Source organism: Grampus griseus (genome assembly GCF_964374135.1).
Source record: "Grampus griseus genome assembly, chromosome: X".
In the NCBI taxonomy this organism is placed as follows: Eukaryota; Metazoa; Chordata; class Mammalia; order Artiodactyla; family Delphinidae; genus Grampus; species Grampus griseus.
This window is the reverse complement of record NC_138999.1, coordinates 47,110,749-47,128,967: the sequence shown is the minus strand read 5'-3', so window position 1 is coordinate 47,128,967 and position 18,219 is coordinate 47,110,749. Positions and strand designations below refer to the sequence as shown.

The 18,219-nt window shown below is 46.4% G+C and overlaps 1 protein-coding gene across 1 annotated transcript in view; it reads left to right on the top strand.

Annotated features, from left to right (window-relative positions):
- The window catches only part of ITIH6 (inter-alpha-trypsin inhibitor heavy chain family member 6), a gene marked incomplete at both ends in the record, with an annotated part of 50,183 nt that overhangs the window by 8,893 nt on the left and 23,071 nt on the right, over nucleotides 1-18,219 (top strand). Inside the window, 9 exon segments of the mRNA XM_082682051.1 lie at nucleotides 363-485; nucleotides 1,745-1,899; nucleotides 6,944-7,034; nucleotides 7,036-7,055; nucleotides 7,899-7,902; nucleotides 7,906-7,960; nucleotides 7,963-8,142; nucleotides 10,305-10,474; nucleotides 15,215-15,331. Of these exon segments, the coding sequence (XP_082538177.1) occupies nucleotides 363-485; nucleotides 1,745-1,899; nucleotides 6,944-7,034; nucleotides 7,036-7,055; nucleotides 7,899-7,902; nucleotides 7,906-7,960; nucleotides 7,963-8,142; nucleotides 10,305-10,474; nucleotides 15,215-15,331 (915 nt within the window).

Below are 18,219 nucleotides of genomic sequence, written 5' to 3'. Positions count from 1 at the left end.
ATCAGTGCTAAGTGACCTTTCTCTGGCCTCAGTTACTGTGCTCCTGTGGATGTTTATAGGAAAGAAAAACCCCACCCTGGGCCAACACAGCAAACAGACAGACCCAGAACTCTAGTATGTTTAGTTTCCATTCATCTTACAGCTGGATGATGGGAAAAAGGGAGGCATGGAACTGGCCCCTCTCCAGGCAAGATGCCAACCCCAGCTCTTGGACAATCCTGGCTTGTGTGGATTCAATGCCACATTCAGAGTCTTCCCCACCCTTCAGGATAGTCCCTCCCTCCCAAGAGAAGGGATACCTGAAGGCTTAAAAGAGCACGAGTTTGGAGATTGGGCTCAGACCTTCTGGATGTGAACAACAGCCCCGGGCCAGAGGTGGCATCTTGTCTAAGTGGAGATGCCTCATCTGTATCAGCTTTTTGCTGACCATTCTCCTGGAACTGACATGCCAGGGACCTTCTGGGACCTCCTCATCAAGCACAAAGGTTAGATCTGGGATGAGGGAACAGAGCCCCAGGATTTGCAAGGAAATTAGCTCCTTGGGGGCAACAGTGGAAGGTTATTTGGTCTGCTTTCTCAGTCCTAGGAAACTAGGGCCAGAGGAAAGAGTTACTATTTTCTGAGCATATGTCAGGTGCTCCACCAGGGATTTTAGAGTTATTATTTCATTTAGTCCTTACAGCATCCCTGTAACCTAAGCTCTACTATTATAGCTAAGTAGATAGCTAAGCTATCTACTGTTATAGAAGAGGAAACTGAGGCTCAGAGATTGACACAGTTAAGAGGTGGCAGAACCAGAATTTGATTCTAGGTCCAGCTGATCCCAAATGCCTTCATTTCCCTCTGCCCCACACTGAGAATGAGCTAGACGTGTGGGTAGATGAAGGGATCATGGCTTCAGGAAAGGTCAGGAAGAAGATCGATATGTTACTTACTGTGCGGCCTCAGGCTCTGGGCCCAGTTAACACATCTGTAAAATATGAACAATAATATTATGTAGCCCATAGAGCCGATGTGAGGATTAAATAAGATCATGGATGCCAAATGCTTATCATGCTTTCAGTGTCTGATTGTACTTATCAGGTGCAATTCTTTTTTTTTTCCCCCTTTTTTGGCCCCGCCTTGCAACATGGGAGATCTTAGTTCCCCAACCAGATCAAACCTGTGCCCTGTGCAGTGGAAGTGCAGAGTCTTAACCACTGGACATCCAGGGAAGTCCCCAGGTGCAATCCTTTACACTTGAGTTCCTAAAAAGGGAATAGATATAGATATAGTTATAGACACATATATCACAGTGTCTTGCACAGAGTAGAGCTCAATGAATGACAGCCACTCTGTTATATTCTAAAGCCTTGCTACCCAAAGTAAAATTCATAGACCAGCAGCATCAACATCACCTGGGAGTTTGTTACAAAGTCAGAATTTCAGTCCCCACCCCTGACTTGTTAAATCAGAATCTGCATTTTAACAAGATGTCCAGGAAATTCATGTGCACATTAAAGTTGGAGAAGCACTTGTCCAGAGGTCCCTTGATTTGTGATCCTCTGTGAGCCTTTAGGTCTGAGACTTGGTAAAGCTCACTGAAATATTAGGCAGATCCACAAAATGAATGACAGAGGCTGTTTTCCCTCTCTGGGCCTCAGTTTCTCCACTTGTACCTTGAGGCCTGTCCAGGAGTCCTGGGTACTAATACATGTAGGCCAAGGATAGAGTCTACCTAACCCACCTCCCTGTCTTCCCTCAGCTGTTGATGAAAATCTATTCAATGCATTCTACTGTGGTTTCTCGCTACGCCCACACCTTGGTCACCTCTGTCTTGTTCAGTCCGCATGCCAAGGCTCATGAAGTCATCTTTGACCTGGATCTGCCTCGCCTCACCTTTATCTCCAATTTCACCATGTAAGTCTGCTTCCAAACTCACTGTTTTATTCATTCTTTTGTTCATTCTTTCAGCAGAGCATAGTGATAGAGAGCATGCACTCTTGAGTTTGAATTCTGATTCTGCCAGCTATGGGACTCAGGACAAATCATGTCACTTATCAGAGTCTCATTTTACACATCTGTAAAATGGGGATAAAGTTAGAACCCACCAGGCTTCCCTGGTGGTGTAGTGGTTAAGAATCTGCCTGCCAATGCAGGGGACCACGGGTTTGAGCCTTGGTCTGGGAAGATCCCACATACCACGGAGCAGCTAAGTCCGTGCGCCACAACTGCTAAGCCTGCGCTCTGGAGCCCACGAGCCACAACTACTGAAGCCCGCATGCCACAACTACTGAAGCCCGTGCACCTGGAGCCCATGCTCTGCAACAAGGGAGACCACCGCAATGAGGAGCCCGCGCACTGCAATGAAGAGTAGCCCTGCTCGCCGCAACTACAGAAAGCCCGCACCCAGCAACGAAGACACAGTGCAGCCAAAAATAAATAAATAAATAAATAAAATAAAATAAATTAGAACGCACCTGAAAGGATTAAATGAGCTAATATATGTGAAAATATATGCTAAAATTAGTGGCGGGCAGATAATATTTCCTTGATAATATTTGCTTGATTATTTTTTTAACAAACATTTCCTGATGCTGACTGTGTGACTTACACTGGGCTGGGTATTACGGAAAAAGGAAGATGAATTGCACATGGTCCTGCTCCCAAAGAGTTCACAGTCTAATGGGGGAAATAAAAATGAAAGCAGATAATTTTAATAAAGTATGCTGGGAAGAAAGAGAAGCGTGAATGCGGGATGGTGGGGATGGTGGGAATGGCGAGGCCTACCAGGAGACAGTGGTCAGTTCCCCAGCCCCATGCAGAGAAAGCCTCACCAAGATGATACCTAAACTGAGGTTCAAAATATGAGCTGTTCATCGGGCAAGCAGGCTGAGGGCAGGGCTGGAGAATCCAGGCAAAAGGAGCACAGGAATAAATGTTTCCCCATTAGGGGAACTGGAAGGACTTCAGTGTCACCAGAGTGTAGGGCACAAGCAGAGGTAGAGAGTGGTCAAAATTGAGACTGGAGAGGTAAGGAATGACTAGGTGGTAGAAGGCTGCCAATGCCAGACCAAGCACCTGGACCTTACTTGATGGTCTCCAAACCATCTTATGTGTTTGCACACCCATCAGGAAAAAATTGATCATGTACTTCCCAAATATATATTATTTATTAATTTATAAAGTCTATAAATACACTACTGAGCAAATATATTAGGTACATTATGAAGCATATGTAAAAATATACATAGACAATGTAAGAGAAAACCCTATAAGTAGAGTGTTAACATTGTTTTCCCACTCCCTCAGTGTGTGTTGGCGTGTACACACTCCAGCACCCCCAGAGTGTGTGTACTCCACTTTAGAAATAACTGTGGCCCATAATGAGGAGCTATGGCAAGGTTTTAAGCAAGGAGTGACAATAGTGAGGTGGGGTGGGCTGGAAAGGCCAGCTGGGAAGCAGGGAGCTCAGTAAGGAGCCTGAGGCAATATCCGCATAAGGGCTGCTGAGGGCTGGAACAGCATAGTGGGGGTGGGATTTGAGATACCATAAGGAGGGAGAAACAACCTGGTGCATACATGTGGGGAGTAAGTAAAGATAGAAGGTGCCCACCTGATTTCAGCTTGTCTGACCTGGTAGATGACAGTGCCTTCTTTGAGATGGTAAACGTTGAGAGGAGGAGCAGATAAGGAGAACTTGGTGGGGCCTCATTGGCTCATATAATACCTTAGTGTGAATTAGAAAATGGTCCCAACGGGAAGAGTGACTCAGATTTAGCAGATGAATGAGGCCAGCACGTGCAGAGTTTCGGCCTTTGCACAGACCCCCTCACCAGAGGTGGGCTTTGTGCTATAAACAATCTGTAAGCCTCTGTTAACAGCAGCCCTAGAGCCTGAGCTTTGTCATCAGGAACCTCCTGGCCTTGATGGACAGATGGCACTCCCCCGAAGAGAGGAAAGGTTGGAGGAGGTAGGCAGTGTGTCCCTGGCAAGGGAGTTCATGGGAGAGGTGGTGAGGTAGTCAAAGAAAGCTTCCTGGAAACAGGATTTCCATATGGGTAAGACTGGAAGGAACCAGGATCACTGTGTGTGGGTGACCCAGGAAGATCAAAGGCAAAAAAGACAGCATGGGTTTGGAGTATGGGGGCTCACCAGAGAGGTTGCTGGTCAAATGATACAAGAGCTAAGCAGTCAAACAGAATGTGGATTTTTGCTCTAATAGAAAAAACTCCAAAATAATTTTTTTAATTAAGCAAAGCAGGCTGGAGGAAATGTTTTGGGCAGACTCCATGGAAAGTATGCTTGCTGCAGGTAGCACACATAGAGAGGCCCCAGTGTGCTGCTGCCAGACCAGCCCCACCCTACACCCCTACAACCCCCAGGAGACCTTGGGGCAATGCCAGCTCAGCCCACCCCCACATGAGCCCAGCCACAGCAATAGTCTGTTTCAGCTGCCTAGAAACACTTCCCACCTGAGTGGTCTTTTCTGCAGGTTGCATATCCTCCTCAAGTGTTCCTAGAAACTGCTTCTTTGGTCAAATAACTTCATTCTACCCCAACCACCCCCAGTACCTGTGCCTTCCATTTGTTAAAGAGAGACTGTTGTTCCTGCCGCTTGCAGAGTTGCAGTAATGTTCTCTAGGACAAGGAACTATCTATCACTCCTCAAAGACCAGATCTGACCCATCCCCCCCTTCAAGATTTATCTTGGACTCCCATTCTCCATATCTAGTCTTCACTGTCATATGAGCTCATTGAGTCTAGTGTTCAAAACCCTTTATTCTCTAGGCTTATACAACCACTCCAAACTTCTCTCCATAACTCCTTTCCCTACCTCTCTGTTCCAGCCAAATCTAACTACTTGCTGTTCTCTGAAACATGGTCCCTGTGTTTTCCTGCTGTCTGTATTGAATGCCCATTCCACAAATAATTGTTGAGCGCCTACTATGTGCCAGGCAGCATTCCAGGTACTGGGGATACAGTAGCAATTAATACAGAAAAAATCCCTGCCCTCAAGGAGCTTACAGTCCGATGGAGAAGGCAGATAAGGGAAAAATAAACAAGGAAGTATATGTCAGTTTATGGATAAGTGTTACAAAGAAATAGAAAGTAGAGCAAGAGAGATAAAGAGTGAGTGGGAAGGCGCTGTTTAGGAGCGATCAAGGATGTCTCTCTGAGGAAATGACATTTGAACAAAGACCTGAAAGAAGAGAGAGTATAAGATTTGCCAATATCTGGAGGAAGAGTGTTCCAAACAAAGGGAACAGAAATTGTAAAGGCTCTTAAACAGGAGTGTTCTGAAAAAACTCAAGAAACAGCAAGGAGGCCTTGGTGGCTGGAGAATAATAAATAAGGTGAAGAGAAGGAGGGGATGGGGTTAAAGAGGTGACAGGGAGCCATATAGTATAGGACCATGGAGGCCCTGGTGAGGACTTTGGCCTTTACTCTGATTTGAGACAAGAGCCACATAGACTTTTGAGCAAAGAAGGGACATGGTCTGACTTAGGATTTAACAGGATCTAGGATCTGTCTGACTGCTGTGAAGAGAACAGGTAATAAGGAGGCAAGGCTTTAAAGAAGGAGGCCAGTTAGTAGGTTGTTGCATTTATCCAAGCAAGAAATGTTGGTAGTTTGGATTAGGGTAGTAATTGTGGGTGTGGGGAGAAGTAATCAGATTGTGGACATATCTAAAGATAGGGTCAAAATTCCCTGATGGATTAGAAGTGGTGTATGAGAGGAAGAAGGGAGGCAAGCATTACTCTAAGATTTCCAGCCGAACAACTATTTCCTGAGATAAGGAAAACCAAGGGAGGAGCAGATTTGGGAGGTGGAGGAGCTACAAGGAACTCAGTTTGGGATATGTTAAGCTTTAGGTGCCTATTGGAAATGCTAGTGAAATGTCAAGTAAGCAATATATAGGTCTGGAGTTCAGGAGACAGGTCCACACTAGAGATACAGATTTGGGAGGCCTCTGTGTGCAAATGATATTTAAACCCATGGGACTAGATGACCTCACCTAGAGAGTGACTGTAGAAAGAACAGAGGAGAGGAAGGGGAGGTCTAGAGCAGAGTCTAGGAATGTTCCAAAGATTTAGAATCAAGAAGAGAAGGAGCCAACAAAGGAGACTGAGGAGGCATGGCCAGTGATGATCATTTGTCCAAATCTTCCCTAATTTGAACTCCCCCACCACCAAGGCCACCTCCTCTAGGACCTTTTCTGGAAGACTTGGGCAAAAGTGCTTCCTCCCTTCTTTGAACTCCTTTATACCTTATTACCTTCCTTAGAGCAATAGGAAAAACTGGGGTAAAACAAGTTTGAATTAGTATCTCATTGGTCTCTGAGCCCGCTAAGGTCAAGGCCCCTTCCCTAGTCAATCTCAGATGCCTTTGCAGCAATTTGCATTCTGCTTTCACAATTTTTACTGCCTGTGCCACCCACCATATTAGTTACTTAATATAGTTTCTGTAAATAGATACACTTAAGATTACCTAAGTTAGGCTTATCCTAAGTAACAATATCTATGAGCTCATGTGTTCAACGTGCTACTTACATTTTTAATACACATTACAGTAAATATATAACAATTGTAATAAAAATGTTCAGTTGTGTCCCACCTAAAATTATTTTATGTGCCAAAACATGGAATTCATTCAACACTTTGGAAAACATAAAGTCCTAACACCAAGTCAACCATATACCAACTGTGTGGTCTCTGTTTCCCCACCTGACAAATGGAGAGAATGATAACTGCTTCACCTGCTTTTATCTCCCTGGACTCTGCTCTCTTCTCTTCTTCCTTCTCTCACTCTGGCTTCACAGTTCTATTTTGCTCTTTTTCTCTCCCCATCCCTCATCCTCCTCTTCCATCTTCTTTGTATGTCTCTTTCTGTCTATGTCACTGACCATCTCTTTTTTCCTTTCTCTGTTTCTGTCTGTCCTTCCTCTTTCCTGCTCCATCAGGACCATCAACAATAAAGTCTACATTGCAGAAGTCAAAGAGAAGCACCAGGAAAAGAAAATCTATGAGGAAGCCCATCAGCAAGGAAAAAATAGCTGCTCATGTAGGCATCAGGTAAGGCTCCAACCAGTCTGAAACATGACAAGTTCATCTTAGATGTGTGATCAGGGACTTACACATGTTCTCACTTGGCCTCAATCTCTACCTCTGTAATGTGGGGATAATGATCTCTACTTCATAGGATTACATGAAGATGAGGTGAGTTAATGAATAGCAAAACCTATAAGAGAGTAGGTGTTCAATAAATGGGAGTTTACTTCACTACTTCCACTTTCCTCCTGCCAGCAGGATGTGGCTTATTTAAGAACTGGCATCTTCCGGTAAGGTTATGTTCAAGTGAGATTTCTCTAAATCAAATCCTGTTTCCTAACTGAGTTCCATTCTGATGGCAGAAGTGTATTGTCTTCCTTCAATGTTTCCTCTCAGCCTCCAAAAGAGTTTCATCAAGCACGGAAACTTTAGGTTTGGCTACTGCATACTGAGGAATTAATGGCGTATAAACAAGCTTAGTCTAAAGCATGGGGGAGGGGTGGGTGTGAGGGGTTATTTGAAGGGAAAGAGACATTGTGTGTAAATTGAAACCTCTTTTTATAAAATAAATCATTACTCCCTTATTGTTTTATTGTAGATTCAGATTTTCACTAACATAGTTTCCTTATGGGTAAGCTGCCTGTGATAGAATTTCTTAGGCAGAATATTTAAGAGGATGAATGAGTGAGAGAGATAGTTTAACAAGTGGGTGAGTGAATAACTAACTGTGGTTGAGGGACTTAGCTGAAACAGAAGCCTGGCCAGGTCTGCTGGGGCCAGAGAGGGGGTAGCCAGAACTAGGTCATCTAACAGCTCCCCTCCTCCTCACGACATCCCATCTCTCATCCTCCTCCCTTTCAAGACCAGGGACTGAGAATCAGAGAAGTTTCGCATCTTCACCAGCCTGGCAACAGCCACAAAGGTGACTTTTTTCTCGCCTACGAGGAGCTGCTGCAGCGGCACCAGGGCCAGTACCAGCTGGTGGTGAGCCTGAGACCCCAATTGGTGACAAGGCTGAGTGTAGAGGTCACAGTGTCAGAAAAGACAGGCATTGGCTATCTTCACGTACCACTGCTGAGGACCAGCCGCCTGCACACCAACACCCACACAAGTATGTGAGCAGCACTACAGGTCAACCATAAGACTGGCCTTCCCTAAATGGGAAGCTGCCCCTTTTCCCTCTGCTTCCCTCTAATACCACTTCTGCCCTAGGTTCCTTTCCCATTCAAACAAGGAGAAGAGGGCAGGTTTGGAGTTGAAAATATTTCGGTTACAAACTTGCTCTCATCCTTGCAAGCTGTGTGAAACCAGCAAGTCCCACATTTCCCGCAGTGGTGATTTCCCTCCTGAAATTGTAAAAGGGGAGAAGGAGTTGCTGGGTCAGCTCCATGAAATCATATGTTGACATTGCTAAGGGATTCAGAGCCCACACTTGCTTTCCTCTGGAATCACCACTGAGAATGGAAGGGCAATGGGAGGACAGTGTGAAGTGCAGGCTGCCCCAGAGGACATCATCTCAGGCCCTGTATGCCAGAGAGATGTCCTGGCTGCCAGGCTTGCTTCAAACTTCATCTCAAGGTGTTTGTTTTTCCATCTCAAGGTGTTTGAAGGCCACACTGGCTACGGCCAGCAGAATCGCTATGTGAGCTGTCAGAATACAGATTCCTGGACCCCACCCTCCTGGAGTCTGCTTCAGTAGGTTGGGGAGGGGCCCAGGAACCTATCTTTTTAACCCATTTGCAAGTGAACTTGATGTCCAGTCAGATTGGAGAACCACTGGTCCGGCCTAGACGCCTCCGCTGAGGGACAAGTGGACAGGCACAGAGAAATCACCCATGTCATGTGGCCACTCTCGCTAAACTGTTTAGCTTCGGATGTCCTACCTACTTGGATCCTGCTGACCCAGAGAGACAGTATGGAATACAGACAAGAGAGAGACAGACACAGACCTGGGTTCAAATCCCAGCTTTGACCTTCTCCAAAGGTGGGGCAGCAGGCAAATCACTCACTGGCTCTGCTTCACTTTTCCCGTCTGTACGATGGGGACGTGCAATCGATGGCCCAGGACCACTGTGAGAATTTGAGAAAATTCCTCTCTGCAAATCACTGGTACAGAGTAATGAAGACCTGATGATAATTGTAATCATTAGCATTATCGAGCACTTACTAAGATCCAAGTATGGTTCCAAATGCTTTACATAAATGATCTCACTGAATTCGCACAAACACTGTCTATGAAAGAGGAGCTATTATCCTTCCCGTGCTACAGATGAGGAGCCTGAGGCTTAGAGAGTGTGAATAACTTGTCCAGGGGCCCACAGGCAGCATCTGAGTCCTTGGAGCTTGCACGCTTAAACCCTAAGCTATAAATGGCAGCTCCCTCCCCCCTTCTCCTTAAAGGTTAAAACGGAGGGGAGAGCCAATCCTGTGGGGATAAAACAGAACAAAGACCTCTGAAAGGAAGGAAGCCAAGGGAATGTATGTAAGCAGACGCCTCAGAGAGTATGGGGGCTCAGTTTGCCCCTAAGCTTCCTGACAGCTGTAGCAGGAAAGGGGGGTGGGGAGCAGAATTCCCTAGTTTCCATTTTCTGGAAAAAAGGAGGCACAGAGGCATGTCTAAATGGACATTTGTCTTGGGCTGAAATTCCAGAGGAGTTGATCTTGTGGCCAGCTCAGCAAACATCCGGGACCAGAAGTTCATCTGTGATTTCATGAGGCGCTAAAAGTCTTATTCACACACGTGATTCTGAGAGTCAAGAAGCCAGAGGGGGAAGAAAACACATGAAATTCTATCTAGAAGAGAACGTTGCTGGGCTGCAGTTTCCCACAGCAGTAAGGGGCATGGGAGGAGACCGAGGCCCTGACTGTGTATCTGTCTCTCTCCACAACACACACGACACGGTCTCTCCGGGAGGAGATCCAGGCTCCTGGGGACATGACACTCCTCCAGAGACTGGGCTCCCTGGATGGATGGCAAATGAGCCAGGATGAAGTTGTGAGTGAGGGCCAGGCTGCCAGAGCCTGGGAGCTGAGTGGGGGCTGGGTCTGTCAGGCTGGGCCCGTGGAAGAGGCAGAGTAGGGGGAGCTGGTTGTAGGATTGGGAGAGGAATGTAGCATTTGGGCAGGTGGAGGGGCGTTGCAGGCAAAAGGAACAGCAGGTGGTGCAGGGCTTACTTCTCACCCTCCCCAGATATTGCCTCTTTTGATGTCCCTTTACCTGACTTTCTGCCTGGTGAGCTCTCCATCCCACCTAACCCCTCCCCACCCATGCAGGTGAGGCTGACTCGCCCCCATCCACCAGGATTGAGAGGGGAGAGACCAGTGTCCGAATTACCTTCTGCGCGACACTGCAAGATCAGTCTGCCTTCTCCAGTTCAGGCATCAGGGCCGACTTCGTGGTCCAGTATGATGTAGTCATGGAGGACATCGTTGGAGACGTGCAGGTGAGAGGGCCAGGAGAATGGAAAGAGCGTGGGCTCTGGAGTCAGACAGACCTGGGAAACAAGGCGCTGGCCTCCACAAGGTGCACGTTTGTTTCTCCCTAGGGATCAGTGAGGACTAGTGAACACGGATAGGACGGTGTGTAGCGACACATGACTTCACACCTGGTGAGGCACATGTGTCCCCCAAAGGGTTGGACACCCGGAACTGTATAAACTGAATCAAGATCCAGGTGAATACATTCCTAACTGAAGCAAGTCATAGCCCACTCTTAACCAGACCTTTCGGAAAGGCAACCATTGGCCAGCGATTAGTCTCTCACACTTTCTGCAGCTCTGATACTCTCATGTTCTCTTGGGCTTTCTGGATGTCTCTAAGTTTTAAAAATTCTTTTTGCCTCACTTGAGCCATTTGCCTAAACAGGGAGCCCTTAAATTCTGAGCTCACACACTCACGAAGAATGTGCAGAGGTCCCACGCTCTACCAGAGGGGTAGAGGCTGATCCGGGACGCTTGGCTTCACAACAACAATTGCATGGCAGCCTGAGAGGTCTGGTCCCAGCCTGCTTCTCCCACCACACCTCTCACTGCCTCCAGCACACAAACCATCCTCCAGCTGCCCCACACCACGCCACACCACACACCAATGTCCCAAAGCACCTGAACCTGCCAGTCATCTGTGCCTGAGTATGTGCTCATACTGTCTGCCGCCCTGGGAATGTCTTCTCCCTCCTTTTTCCACTGGTGAGTGTCCTCCTCATCCCTGAAAACCTTGCTTCAGTGCCACCTCCATGATGACCCCACCCCACTTACAATTCCTCTCTCTGCTCTGGGCTAGTATAGTGCTTTGGTTACACCTCTCCTCATGCACTTACTTATTCATTCATTCATTCATATGTGGACTCACCTCCATCAGGCTGGAAACATCTCTAGCCCAGTCCTGCCCTCAGTGACTCTGGGAAGTCAGGAATGAGTTGGACACAGTCCCTAATCTCCCTTTGGAAATGTCCCATCCTGAGGTAACTCGATACATAGAGCCAGAGCAGTCATAAAAGGTTCTAAGGGCTGTGTATAAATATGTAATGGGTTACGTATGGATACCACTGAGGAGGGTTTCACGAGAGCCTTCCTGAACGAGTTGGCCTTTAAGTTAGCATAGGAAAACTGAATAGACTTTACCTCCACCTGGGCCGATAGGATGAAGGGGAGGGCATGCAGAGAGAGGGGAATCGCATATGCAGAGGCACAGAGGTATAACAGAGGCCTGTTGTGTAAGGGGAATAGAAGCAATTCACCCTCTCAGAATAGGAGCTGAGGGTATCATGCCAGTAGGTGGCAGCAGGGCCTTAACCTGGTGTTCTGGTGTGTGTGTGTGTGTGTGTGTGTGTGTGTGTGTGTGTGTGAGTGAGTGCACACGTGCGCGTGCACGTGTGAACTGAGACATTTGTCTGCTTGTTCATTCTTTACCTCTCCCATCATTGCCTGGAGTAAAGATACAGATAGAACAGACGGAACTAGGCATTAAATAGTACGACTGATACTCCCATCCACTGTGTGCTATGATTCCTGCATCCCCCAACCAAGAACCCCTCAATTCACCTCCCATTTTACTTGAGTATGCCCGCCTTTCAAAGCCCAACACATTTACTCCATGGGCACCTAATCCGTTATGCCCACTGCTGGCTGATGTCAGGAACCCTGAAGTGAATCACACACAGATCTTATTCACTGTCTCCAGGTGAAACAGAGAGACACGAGAATGACACAAGATGAGAAGTGCTTTATCAATGACAACATAAGTATGATGGAAGCCATCATGAGGGGTGAGGAGGTCAGGGAGCCTGACCTGGGTCTTAAAGAATTCAAAGAAGTGTGCCAAGTTGGGAAGGGGGGCTCTCAGAAGGCAAAGGCAGTCTAGTAAACTGAGGGCTGCATGATACAAAGAATAGAGGCTGGAAATATCCAGGGGTGTGTAGGGAACTACAAGTGGATTGGAGTTCCTGGAGTTTTGATTTGAGGCCCAAGAAATGCTAAGAGGTGAGACTGAAGGCCATGAGTGCTGCAGGGGCTTGATAAGGAACATAAAATTTATGTTGAACATGCCCAGGGAGCCCTGAGAGGGAATGATGCTATGAGGTTTGTGTTTAGAAAGACCAGACCTTGCAGCTGCTGCAACGATGCATGGACGGGAGGGGCCCCAGGAGAAGCAGGGAAACCAGAGGGAAAGGAGCCCTAAATTTGGACTTCATTAGTTTGGGATGGCGAGGCGGGTTGGGCCTGAGACATATCCAGCAGATCAAACCAGCATGAATTTGTGGCTGGTTGGATGTGAGGAGTGAGGGACACAGGAGGATTCAGGGGTGACACTCAGGTTTGTATCTGGAGTGACCATGTGGATGATGGTGCCTCTAAATGACAAAGACACGCAAGGCTGAGATGGGAGGAAGGTAATGAATTTGTTGTTTGGGCAGCATACATTGGAGGCTTCAGCCATCCAAGGGAACAGGTCCAATGGTGAGTGTGTATGAAGCTGTGGAGGGGGAAGAGTGAAGAGCATCGGACTGGGGAAAGAGTTGTGGGGTCAGCAGTGGAGATTCAGGGGTTGAATCCAAGAGAGCTAGGGAGGTGACCCAGGCCAAATGTATAGAGCCAGAAGAGCAGACCCAGGATGGCAGTTGCTAAGGTAGAGCTTCCCAGTCTAGGAGCTATTGATCTCCACAGTCCTTGGGGTATCTGGCCCCACGGAGCTGCCATCAGCCTATTCAGGGCTGTAAATCCCCACCACTTCCCTCCATTGTGCTACACAAACGTAATCATTCTCTTTGCACGCCATGACAGACAAATATTAGGCAACACTGTTTAAGGGACAGTGGGGAAATGGAGCTGAAGAAAGAGACTGACTCCGATGGACCTGAGAGCTGGTAGGAGAATAAGGAGTGTTCATCCTCTCTGGATCCCAGGGGAAAAGATTCTTCTGAGGAGCAGAAGTGATTGTCAATTGTGAAATATATCAGGGAGGTGCAGTCTGGTGAGAACTGAAATACACCCACTGAGTTTTCCAACCAACTGGTCGTTGCTACCTTTGGTGAGAGATGGATCAGCGGTGGGGGTGGGAGCCAGGCTGCAGTGGGCAGAGGAGTAAACCGGAGGTGAGAAGACCATTGCAGCTGCCGAGTTCATTACCTTGGCATGCTACCGGGAAGAAAGGAGCTGATTTGAAGTTTGGGTGGGATTGGGATGAATGGAGGTTGTCTTAGTGGATGGAAAAGACACCAACATTTTTAAACTCTAAAGAAGACCCAGTCGGGTGCATGGGCTGGGTTGGAGAGTAGGAGTCTGGCTGGTGGAGGAGGTACTGGAGGCTGGGCATGCATGGGGTCAGGGAAGGATTGTTTTGTCTTTCAGTAGAGGGAGGAGGCATATAGGTGTGTGGACCCTGCGCAAGGGTGGGGTGGGCAGTCCAAGGGACATGGCCTGGTGCCCTTAATTTTTTCATGAAGAGGGAGGGGAGGCATTTCCTGAGAATGGGGTGGCATGACAGTTGAAGGGAGTGTGAGAGGTTGGTGACCTGGGTCATGCCTCTGGTTTACATAATAGGATGTGAGGTGTGGGGTCACTGGTGAGCCTGGGACCATGGAGAGGTAGGAATGTGATTTTCCCAGAAGCTCTCACCTACCCAGGTATGGGAAGAACACAGAAGGGCAGCTGGACTCTGCCTGTGGCTTGGGCAGTTGCAGGATGGTTGACCCAGGGCTTGGGGAACTGCTGTAGAGTGCCAGGAAAAAGTGCAGACAAAGCCTACGCTTGTGCTTGTGAATTAATTCAAAGGCTGGGGTGGAGGGGAAGAGCAAGATGTCCTCCCATCTCCTTCCTGCTCTCCACCACCCGCCTCCCGCCCTCCAAGATGGGAGGAGATAGTGTGTCCAGCTTTGTGACCGGAGAATGCCTGAAGGGCTGAGAGGAGAATAAGCTGGTTATCCCAGGACAGAGCTTGCTTCAGGCTCCTGGGCAGCTCAGACCCTCAGCAAGCCTATACTTCCTTAGGCTGAGCTGCCACTGGTCCTGGGGGCCCTTCCAGCTTCCCCCTCCCCTTCCCTCAACTGTCCCAGGCCCCAGGCTCTGCAGAAGGAGAGATGGAGTGGGGGAAGGGGGTCAGCAGCCAATCATATCCCTGATAGCCCAAGGCATCTGCACCTGGTCTAACCAATCCCCTCTGAACAAATAGCTCACTCAGCCTCTGCTCCCTCCTCCCCTCCCTGCTCTGCCCAGCAACAGCAGAAAGGAGGTTTAAGGAGGAGAGGGAGGCCCTGCAAACTCCCAGCCCCTGGCAGCAATGGAGCCGGGCCCCAGGCTCACTCTATAGAGGGAGGTTAAAACAACACTCTCAGTTCCTGGAGCCCAGGCAAAACGTCCCTAGGGGCCCTCAAGACTATGCAAGCCCAGCTCTCACAGACAGGAACTCACATATTACAGAGATCCTGATCCCTGGAGCCTTGGGCCACAAGCCAGTCTCATTTTCTCCACAGCTCAGGGGCAGGCCCTGGGCTGGCAGCCTGACCAGCAGAGATACACTTCTGGTGGAGGAGATGGACATTGAGCAAACAATCCCACAAATGCCTATTTAATAGCAACAGTGATAAGGCCTAGGAAGGAAAAGAGCAGGGTTTTATGCAGCAAAATAAGAGGGGACTTGATTTAGACTGGCTTTCACAGTTTTTGTTGATTCCACTTCTTTTTCTCCAGATTTGCGATGGCTATTTTGTTCATTACTTTGCACCCAGAAGCCTTCCACCTGTTAAGAAAAACGTGGTGTTTGTTATTGACGCGAGCGGCTCCATGTTTGGTACCAAAATGAAGCAGGTAACAAGGACCCTGGGGATCGTTCATTGCTCTTGATTTAGAAAGCTCAGAAAGCAGAGAGTGCTGGTACAGTGGTTCCCTGAGACAAGACACCCTGCCATCCCATCACCTTTGGACCTTATAGGCCTAGGCCTACCTTAGAGTCTTGGTACCTTACATATCAGGAGCCACGTAGACATGGAGCCACAGAATCATAGGAACACTGAAACATAGGACTGTGGGGCCTGAATCCATCAAGAGCCTCAACCACAAACCTCCAGGTCTCATAAAGGCCCAGAGTCATAGAGACTTTGGGCTAGAGTACTCTGGCATCATAAAGCATGAGTCAAAACATTAAAACTGTAGTCATTTTAGATTCAGAACTGTCAAGGGGCCACAGCTTTGTTTTGTTTTGTTTTGTTTGACTATATAGCCAGAAGAATACAGTGCACTGGCCTTATAGGGCTTAGAAGCCATAGAGCCCTGGGTCCATCTAGGCTTCAGTCTTGTACCCCACCTACCATAGCACCCTTGAAACAGAATCCTGGAGCCATAGGCCAAAGAGATTTTGACTTTAGAGCCTGAATCCATGAAGTTCTGGAAGCAGCGTTTCAAACCATTGTACTCTAGGGTTCTAGAAATATACAGTTCTAGTGTCTTGGGACAGCGTAACCTTTTTACCTTGACATTTTGAACCACAGAGCCCATCCGACCTAAGGCTAACTGACTTGTGTTTTATGAGAATATAACCAAACTGGGAGAAGGGAAGTATTGAAAACTGTCTCCTCTAGCCTTTAATGTATGGGAAGGGATATACCCAACTCCAAACCTTTTTAGTCTTCCCATTTCATCTAAGGCAGGATAAAAGCTGAAAGAACTTGTGATGAGCATATTCCAGGGGCTAGGTGCCCTAAAAGACTGAGACCTAATCCTAGAACTATAGAATGTTTCTCCTCCCCCCATGCATGACCACCATATCAGCTGGGTCCCTGTGTAAAAGCAGGAGGTTACAGTTGAAAGAACTGGAAGCCTGTACTCTATTTATGAAAGAGTCTCCAGGGAAATCCAAGACAACATAGGAAACAAAAACAAGGACTCTAGAAACAATTTTAGCCTCTGACACCCACAACTGCAGCAACCAACAAACACAACCTAACTCCTAACAAGATAAACATAAAACCTCACACTAAAGGTCTATTTACTTCATTTCCTTTTACCTCATACCTCATGTCTGGCTTTCAACAAAAATATACAAAGAGTGCTAAAAGGAAAAACACAATCTGAAGAAATGAATCAAGCATCAGAACCAAACTGATATGGCAGAGCTTAGAAATTATCAGACCAGGAATTTAAAATAAGTATGACTAATATGCTAATGGTTCTAATGGGAAGAGTGGGCAACATACAAGAACAGATGGCAAATTTAAGCAGAGATGGATATCCTAAGAAAATTAAAAAGAATACTAGAAATATAAAACACTGTAACAGGAATGAAAAATGCCTTTGGTGGGCTCATTAGGAAACTGAACATGGCCAAAGAAAGAATCAATGAACTTGAAGATATGACAATAGAAACTTCCCAAACTGAAAAGCAAAGAGAAAAAAGAATGAAAAATATATATATATGGAATCTAAAAAAAAAAATGGTTCTGAAGAACCTAGGGGCAGGACAGGAATAAAGACACAAATGTAGAGAATAGACTTGAGGACACGGGGAGGGGGAAGGGTAAGCTGGGATGAAGTGAGAGAGTGGCATGGACTTATATATACTACCAAATGTAAAATATATAGCTAGTGGGAAGCAGCCGCATAGCACAGGGAGATCAGCTCAGTGCTTTGTGACCACCTAGAGGAGTGGGATAGGGAGGGTGGAAGGGAGACGCAAGAGGGAGGAGATATGGGGATATATGTATAGCTGATTCACTTTGTTGTAGAGCAGAAACTAACACATCATTGTAAAACAATTATACTCCAATGAAGATGTTAAAAAAAAAACAAAGACAAAATATCCAAGAACTGTGTACATGTACAAAAGTGTAACATGTGTAATGGGAATACCATAAGGAAAAGAAAGAAAGTAACAGAAGAAATATTTGGAGGAATAACAGATACAAATTTTCCAAAATAAATTACATCCATCAAACCACAGGTCCAGGAAGCTCAGAGAACACTAAGCAGGATAAATACCAAGAAATGTGCATGTACGCATATCCTATTCGACCTGCAGAAAATTAAAGACAAAGAGAAAATCCTGTAAAAGCCCACAGAAAATAATATCTTACTTATAGAGGAACAAGAATAAGAATTACATTGAATTTCTCTTGAGAAACCATGCAAGGAAAAGGAGAGTGTAGTGAAACATTCAAAGTGTTGAAGGAAAAAACCACTCACTTTGAATTCTGTATGCAGCAAAATTGTCCTTCCAAAGTGAAAAATAAAGACTTTATCAGCCAAACAAATATTGAGAGAATTGCCACCAGTAGACCTGTCTTGCACAGCTAAATGTTAAAAGAAGTTCTCCATAGAGAATGAAAACGGGATAGCTCAGATACTTGGATCTACATAAAGAAAGGAAGATTGTTAGAGAAGGAATAAATAAAAGTAAAATAATATATTTTATTTTTTAACTAATTGATCTAACAGATAACGATTTGTTCAAAATAATAATAGCAACAATGTATTCAGTGAATATAGTTTACTGATAAGTGAAATTAATGACAGCAATGTTATAAAGGACAAGATAGAGGAATTGGACTACTCTGTCACAAGGTATTTGAACTATTCATGAAGCTGTATAGTGTTATTTGAATGTGGACTGTAATTAGTTGTAAAGGCATGTTGCAAACTCCAGGGCAACCACTAAGAAATTTTCTTAACATAATGGATATGCTAAGAGACGAGAGACAATG